The 8,453-nt window shown below is 47.9% G+C and overlaps 1 protein-coding gene across 1 annotated transcript in view; it reads left to right on the forward strand.

The window, feature by feature from the left end:
- cadps2 (Ca++-dependent secretion activator 2) overlaps positions 1 to 8,453 on the forward strand; it is a 55,933-nt gene that overhangs the window by 26,292 nt on the left and 21,188 nt on the right. Inside the window, exons 13-14 of the mRNA XM_019881766.1 lie at positions 4,576 to 4,763; positions 5,781 to 5,809. Of these exons, the coding sequence (XP_019737325.1) occupies positions 4,576 to 4,763; positions 5,781 to 5,809 (217 nt within the window). The remainder of the gene's footprint in view (positions 1 to 4,575; positions 4,764 to 5,780; positions 5,810 to 8,453) is intronic.

Consider the following 8,453-nt stretch of genomic DNA (forward strand, 5'->3'; position numbering starts at 1 on the left):
CTCTTTTGCGGGAAGCAAAGCGACCCTGTCGCCGAGGAAAAAAAAAAACGCAAAAATAGCGGGAGGTAGCAGAGCCGTCGAGCAGACGCCGCGCCTCCTAACAGGAAGTTGACCTCCACGGTGACATCATCGTGACATACTACAAGCTGGTCCTTTCTGAGGGTCATGTTGGTTAAAAAAAAAAAAAAAGGCGACAGATGGTCCAGCTCATTCAGCTCTGTGCTAAAAAAAGTATGTAAAATATAACAAATTGATTGAAGTCAATAAAAAAGGTTCTTTAATTGCAGTATTATGAATTGATTTGTAATGAACTTCCCAAATTAATCAAATCGATCAGCTGTGTTGGAAGAGGCTGGAGGAGGGGCCCCCTTGAGGACCAAAGTTAACTGAACACACCAACAAATGTGATTCTTGCTCATGATAAAAATACAAATGGAGAAAACCCGCCTGGACCCGCCCCTCAAAGGCACGCCTGCTTACCACAGTACAAACCGTAACTCTAAAACCGTTTTTTTTTTTTTTTTTTCGATTTGTCGATTGTTTTTGCACAGTTCAATGCGATTTTTTTTTTTTCTTTCTTGATTCGAAAACACAAGGCAGGCGTTTGATGGAATGCATTTGAAGTCCACATCCACCTTGCGGCCGCGCCTCATTTCCCATCCGGCCTGCCGGGCGCCGCGGCCGCTGCCCGCCGTCGCCGTTTTCTCTAATTGGCGAACGACGGGTGGAACGCGCGCCGAACGTGCGCACGCATGCGAGGCGAGCATTAGGCCGGCGCCGCCGCCTGATTGGCCGGCGGCGGGGGAGGGTGCGAGCGCGGAGACCGTAATCGAGTCAAAGTGGGGACTCCTGTGGATTTAAAGATTGTCACGGGCTAAATATTTTCAAACACGGTCGGGGGAAAAAGGAAGGCGCTTCCTGCGGCCGCCGCTTGTGGTTTGTCATTTGATGGCTTTTACATTTCAACACGTTCAGTGTGGACTATTATTTTATGTGGGGGGCGGGGCAGTGTTCAAGGTGGAGAATAATAACAATAATTAGAGCCTGACCAATTCCGTTGAGGGATTAATCAAAACATTTTTTTTTTTTTTTTTGCTCACTTGAGACTTCCAACAACAAAAAACACTTTTGCGGCGGCGCCTCGAATAATATAAAATAGCCAGAAAATTCTGATTTGGGGGAACTGAGACAAACAAAATCCACAAAAATATTTTTGTTTTATGTTGTTTATGAGATGTTTTTTGTATCACATTTTAGTCAGCATGATGTAGATTACATGTGAAATGACAATTTGGGGTAAAATCATATTTGAAACCTGCTGTATGAAATCTGTTTGAGACAATTTAATGGTCATATAAAGAACGAGTTACTTTGTAAATATGCATGTCGCAAATATGATACGAACGAACGGCATTATCGGATTTTGAGCAGCCAAAAATCAGCCAAAAGCGGGCCACTAAAATGACATGAACAGCAAAACTGAATCGAATGTCCAAAATGACCGTCAAATGGTTATTGTGCTGCTCCTTCTGCTATGCGCGTCTTGGCCACCAGGGGGCAGCCTAATAGATAGATACTTAAGAGAAGACTATGACGATACTATTGGGGGTCGCGATCGTCTCCGCCGTCCCGACAATGATCTTTTGGGGGGTGAGGAGGAAAAATTCTGACCTAGCTGACCGTTTGGGTTGTCACTGCAGCCTTCGTTAATTCCTTCCTTTTCGCACCTCTCGGCTCGAGTCGCCGCTCGGACGTTTCTGTGCGTTGGTCGCGTTCCTTTTTGGGCCGGTGCAAACTCGATCAAGCCGAATCCAGTTTGTCAATTTCGTCTCCATCTCTTCTTAGTTCCTGTCAAAGACGAGAAATGCTTTCTTGCGACCCAGGAGGGAATTTCCACAGCTAACTGTCACTACAAAAAAAAAAAAAAAAAAAAAGTCGTCTTCAAGCTTGTTTGAGTGTCTTTTAAAAGGTTGTGATGTTTTTTTTTTCCATCTTCTTCTTCTTCTTCTCTCCTCCCGCAGCGTCCTTGAGGTGTTATTGCGTTCTTTGTATTTACCGCTGCTTATTTGTGCGTTTTTTTTCTGGCGCTGACCTCGCTCGCTTTTGTGCGCCCGTGAAGCACTTGGTGACCTTTTGGCAGGCAAGCGGAGCCGAGGAAATAAATTGCGCTCACTCCAGCTTCGAGTGTCGGAATTGAAGCACCTGTCGTACTTGAATATTTACGCGCTGAAAAGGACGACGGCCGCCACTGCGCCGCTCGGGGATAAAAATCAACGACTTTGACGTTTTCAGCCGACGTGACGGCAGAAGGCTTGAATACTTGTTGTCAACGTGGCACGTTGCGCAAACAAAAATCCGCCTGTATTGCCCGTGTAGGAGGATTTTTGTTTCGTTTTTTTTTTTTTCTTTCACCTTCCCTTCGCTCCCCGAAAAAAGCCGTTCCAAAAAAATTCCGATAAGCTTGAATACTTTGTGGCTGTTTACGTTTCACCCAACAATGGACGCTATTTGCTGTCGTGATGTCTTGCCGCCGCCGTTTGTCCACGAAAACGGCACTCGGACTTCTCCACCGCATCCGATACTCGTCTTCGCAAAGCCGACGCGGTTCTCGTGTGGCGACGCCGGCAACGCTTCCGGTTTTTTCCGAGTGTAAAGTCTGCTTTTCGCCGTCACCAAGTGCAGGTGGACGAAGGGGGTGACCGCCGCCACGTGCGCTTTCGAGTCGGGTGCGAGTCTTATGAGCGGAAGGGGAACCGGTTTGGGGTGAGATTGAGCATTTGCAAGACTGGGGGTGGAGGTGGGGGGGAGGGGGGACACTTTTCTTGATGGACACTTTTCTTCCTTCCTTCAAGTGACATCTGCTCTTCTCTGGCGTCTACCTGGCCGCAATTGTCGGCGCCTTTTCTCCTCCTTCCTTTCTCTGGGGCCCTTTTGTGGGGGGTTTTGTGCTCCGGGAACCGTCGGCGAGGGGACGGGGCAGGAGAGGCGAAAGGCGGCGGCGGCCAGCTGTTAACAAGTGGCCAGGATCGGCGCCGGGGGGGGGGCTCGGGCGGCCGTTGTATTCAGCGGCGGGTGAACCTCCGCCAGAGTCTTTGGATCGGGACACGCTTGGCCGCGAAAGCGCGACAATGGCGAACACGTGCGAGCGTAAGAATGCTCCCGTGGTCGTCTTATTGCTCGGCGCCATCTGTCCGCCTCTCACGCCGTCAAAACGAAAGCCCCGAAGGAGTTGCCGGCCTCGGTGCCAGTTGGGTGGTGGACCTGTCGGTCTCACCTACGCCGGGAGTCCTTTTGCCACAATTGATCCTTAACGATAGAATAACCGCGGCAGACGAAAAAAGTCGGCGGTTTGCTCGCGGCACAAAACGGAAGCTTGTTTTGACCTTCTTTGCTCGTCAACAGGGGCGGAGCTACACGGCCGCCGGGAGGGTGGTGGAAAAACGTCGAGCCGGGACTTTTCCTGCCAGTCTCCCCAAATGCCGCTTTCACCACCTTGCGCATCCGTATTCTCGTCCCTCTCGGGCAGGTTTTTGAAAAGTAATCATGGGTTCTATTTTCTTCACCAAACTGGGTTTGAAGCGGAACGAGCGATATTTCGAAACTCGGCGCGCCGCCCCACCTGGAAATTGCAAACATCTGCTCAGAAATGTCTTCCAAGCACACGTTTTATTGCGAGCGGCAATGACGGGACTCGCTGATCAGAAAAGTCTGAGTCCCGTGATGCGTTTAGAGAGTCCCAGATTTTGAATTCTGAAATGGTCGACTTATTCAATTGCATATGATAAGAATGCAAACAGCAACAATATACATTGCGAATAGGTTTATTTCTGATAAACGAATGCTGCAAAAATTGAAATAATTCAGGCATCCAAGATTATTATGGCAAAAAAACGATCCAACTTTAGCTGCTTCCTCTGCGATATCTCCGCAATGAACTTTCGCAACGCTTTTTTGCAGCACTTGTTTGAACGTTATACGACTTGGCAATCGTCTGCTTTCCGCGCGGTGAAGGCCGCTCTCGCCAATCTCGTCTCGCGAGAACGGAAATCTCGTCATGCGAGATGACTTAACGCGAGATCAAAACAACAACGGCGGCGATTGTCAAACTGCGATCGTTGCTGGAAAAAAAGATTTACCGTAGTTTTTTTTTTTTTTTTTGCTTTTGACGAAGAAATTTCCTTGCGTCCCAAAAACGCTCATTATTTGGAACTGTGCGTCCTGCTGGAAAATTATGCATCTAGAACGCGGGATGCAGAGGTGACAAGATGGCTGCCCCGTCCAATGGCGGCGTTGTGACGGCTTCTCAATCGCCACCGCTTTCTGAAACGCGTTCCATCCCTGGCGTCCGTGTGTCTGATGAACGCTTTGCGTCAAGTGTCTGCCGGCGAACGGCATCTCCTCAGCATTTTTCCGCATGCGCCATCCTCGGAATCAATGCAGACGGATTCGAAAGCCATAAAGTTGCCTCAAGCGTCCACATGAAAGTCTGCCCGCCGAGCGCGAGCCCGCTCCCGATCCGCCAAAGAAATGTCAACTGACGAGCGTTCCGGCGTGCGCGTGCGGTTTTTGTCACAGGGTTGGTTCAGCCCGGGTCAGGTGTTCGTCCTGGACGAGTACTGCGCCCGCTACGGCGTTCGCGGCTGCCATCGTCACCTGAGCTACTTGAAGGACCTGATGGACTTCTCGGAGGACAACACGCTGGTGGACCCCACGCTGCTTCACTACAGCTACGCCTTCTGCGCCTCGCACGTGCACGGCAACAGGTACGCCCTCGTCTTCCGTTCATTTGCATCCGCGGGAATTTACGACGGGCAATTGAGGCGTTCGAATGCGACGTCCCTCCATTGACGCCCGTTCAATTGAAATGTCGCAGATGCGACCATCAATTTCTTCCGATCCCAAACATCGATGCTCAATCAATGCCTCGGAAGAAGCGAAAGGCCGCAGAGACAAAAAAAAAAAAACGGGTGAGAGATTTTATTTTTTTTTTTTTTGGCGAGGCTCTTTGCAACGAGCGACGGCCCTCTTGACTTGGTCGGGGCTCAGTTTTGAGACACGTCTTAGTGACGCACAAGGAGGTTGAGAGAAAACGCGTTTCTTACTCTCTCATTTCGGACGGGATGCGTCGGCTACCAATCAAAAACGTATTTTTTTTTTTTTCTTTTGCGCTGCAAATTGTGAGTCGAACCGATTTTTCATGTCTCCCGTTTCTCTCCTGTCGTCCCGAGTGGCCACGTCATCATCATTTGATTGGGTTTGATTGGAGGGGGTAAAGCGGAGGCACCGGAACGGCCAGAACATGAGCAAAATACAACGTAACACTGTCAAATTCGAGGGCTACGTAGCGCACACGTCGTCCGACCGTATTTCCTCGTGGTTGCGTGACCGCACGTCCTATCGAGCCGGGTAGCGCTCGTTCACGTTTGGTTGGGACCTGTCACCGTGGCAACAGCCTTAAGAGGTCGTGCGTTTGACGTCCTTGGTCAGGGAAGGGCCGAAAGTGGGATGACGTTCAAGTGTCAAGCAAAATTCGGATTCGGCCCTCTGTGCTGCCACCAAGTGGTAGCAAGGCGCACGTGACAAAATGAGCACCACGATGTGCATTGAATTCAATGCGAACACGTGAGCAAAACGGTGAATCTGTTGCTCGGTAGGGTTTCTTAACCCCCCCCCCCCCACCAGCCTCCCCCAAAATGGGGATCTGGATCAGATTCATGGCTACACGTATTGATGTGGCTCTTTCCCCCCTGTCACGCTTCCCTGCTTGTTTCCCGCATCAGGTGCACCAACGATGAGGTGTCAGCGCAAAGCGGGTCGGGGCGGTTGGGGGTGCTTCATTTAGCAGCAACAATGTGTCTGAAGAGCAGCAAGCTGTCGCAGCCCACTTACGACCAACGCCCCCCCTCCACCCCCCAGCCGTGAGAGCACTAACGTGAGCGCACATGCGGCGCTCACGACCAAACCAAACACCACTTTGAGTTGATTGGACGCCTGCCAACATAGTTCTCCTATTTGAATGCACTTCATTTCTTTTGCGGGGGGGGGGGCAGGGGGTCCTTTGCAATTTTGTTGCGCCACCCCCACCCAAAAGCAACAACAACAACAACAACAAAATGAAACACCTTGGCAGATGAAACAATGCTCTCTCATGGTTTTCTTTCTCGCGAGCGTTTGGAGAAATACTGCGGCAACCTAAAAATCGCAGCAGAAGTTCGAGGCGTGAGCACTTTGGCACGGAACCCGACCAATCGGCATTTTGCCTTTCACACGGAGACGCCGTATCCGCCGTCGACTGCCACAAACGATGTATATATATATATATATATGTGTGTGTGTGTGTCATCCGCCGTCGACTGCCACAAACGAGATATATATATATGTGTGTGTGTGTGTGTGCTGTCAAATGATTAAAATATTTCATCGTGATCAAATGGATAATTTCATAGTTAACTCAGAATTAGCCGTAATTAATCACAGATTTTTATCGATTCTAAATTTCCTCTGATTTCTTTTTGTCCTATTTTTCCCATTTTAATGCTCTCATCAACATGGAACCGTGGATCAGTTTTCTTTGTGCAAAATGCAAATATTTACTGAAAAAACAATTTCGATTTTCAATTTTCCATGAACATTTTTCACTTGGAGCAGTTATTCAAACTTGGAGCACATTTTATTGTTTTAGAGCAACGTAATATCCGCTGTGACGTGATGCCGCATTAATCTCGCAAAAAAAAAAAAAAATTATCGAATTAAAATTGTTTTAAATTAATGCCAATAATAACGCGTTAAACTGACAGCACACACACACACACACACACACACATACACACACACACACACACACACATATATTCTTCCTTTTTTCTCTCCTCAACTTGGGGGCAAATGTTGGCACTCGCAGAGTTCACAAGAGTTAAGAGGTCAGCGCGACCTTTTGCATTGACGGGGTCAAGGGTCAATGTCGGCGCGTCAAACTAATGTCCGGCAAAAAACGTGATGGACGCGCGCGCTAGCCCCACGCTCAGCTTGGCCTTTACGCTCCAATTACGACTTGTGGCTCGCATTGTGTGCGCGAGTGGATATCGTTTGACCCTATGCGGTACATAAACGTAAAATAAGAATGGCGGCGCGCTTCGCAAAGAAGCGCTTTACAGCGGCCTCGCATGAAGTCGGCAATCAAAGATGGATGTTCTCGGATGGCGCTCACGCGGCGGCTGATTGCTTCTCGGCAGACGTGAATTCTTCACTCCGAGACGCTGGCCGAGTCAAGGCTGCGCGCCGCCGCTTTTCTTCCTCCCCTCAGCCTCCCCCTGCTGCCTTTCTTCTCTTTTTCTTCCACTCTGGCTTTTAAGAGCGCCACAAGGCGCCTCCGAGAGACGGCAAACTTGAATGAAGGATCAAATGAGCGCTTCGTGTTCAAATCAACTTTAACGGGCAAAGAAAAGGAAAAAAAAAAAACAGGCCGTCATTTGCTGTTGTTGTTGTTGTAGCACTTGTGTGGGGGGGGGGGGGGTAAAGTGGCAGTTGTGTGAAGGGTTCGAATGACCTCAACATCCACGTTGCCCATCCAAGGAGTTTGGTGTTCTTTGTCAAATATGAATACAGTTAACGCTCCTTTTCAGACTGATTTATTGTGGAGGCGCTAAACCAAACTGTTTTTTTTTTTTTAGATTTATTCTGGAGGCGCTAAACCAAACTGTTTTTTTTGTGGAAAATGCTCATTGGCGCTAAATGCCCTCTTATTCCGATTTTCAGTGCAGTTATAATGGCTGCCAATTATGCACAGATTTGCCACCATACGTTACACGAACGTATATGATGTTATATATAGTGCTGTCAGGTGACTACATTTTTGCGATTAATTAATTAGGGTCTGTAATTAATTAATCTATATTTTAATCTCATCTTAAAATTACTGAGAAAACCCCTATTTTCATTTTAAAGTCGTTAGATTATTGAGGCAGATCAAAAGAGAAAAGAAAAAGTGGCATTATAAAGTATTTGAATGTTTTTCAGCAGACTTGGACAGATGCAGTCCGAGCCATTTACTTTCTGCGCTATTTGAGATTCGTCCCAAATCCTACCTGCAACCTTTAGTTTCGACCACGAGGGGGAATATCACTATTTTGTTTGTTTTTGTAAATCTCCAAAGAATTACAAAATAAAAATAGAATAGAACATCAGGTCCTTAAAAAGTGCTTAGGTTAACATCTCAAAAAAACGTCACAACAATTTTCCAAGCAGTACAAGTACTCAACGCTGAATTTGTTTCAGATAAGAAACAATAAATGTAACTATTTTTTTCTTTGCAACATTTTTCGTTTGTTGAAATTTTATGGTATTGGTATTTGGTATCGCATCGGTGAGTACTCCAATGAATACCGGTACTGCGTCGGTCTGACACCACAATGGAGCGAGGTGACGCTTTTTCGCCCCGGCCTCCAAAATTAGCC

Source organism: Hippocampus comes, unplaced genomic scaffold, assembly GCF_001891065.2.
Source record: "Hippocampus comes isolate QL1 unplaced genomic scaffold, H_comes_QL1_v1.1 scaffold299, whole genome shotgun sequence".
Lineage (NCBI taxonomy): Eukaryota > Metazoa > Chordata > Actinopteri > Syngnathiformes > Syngnathidae > Hippocampus > Hippocampus comes.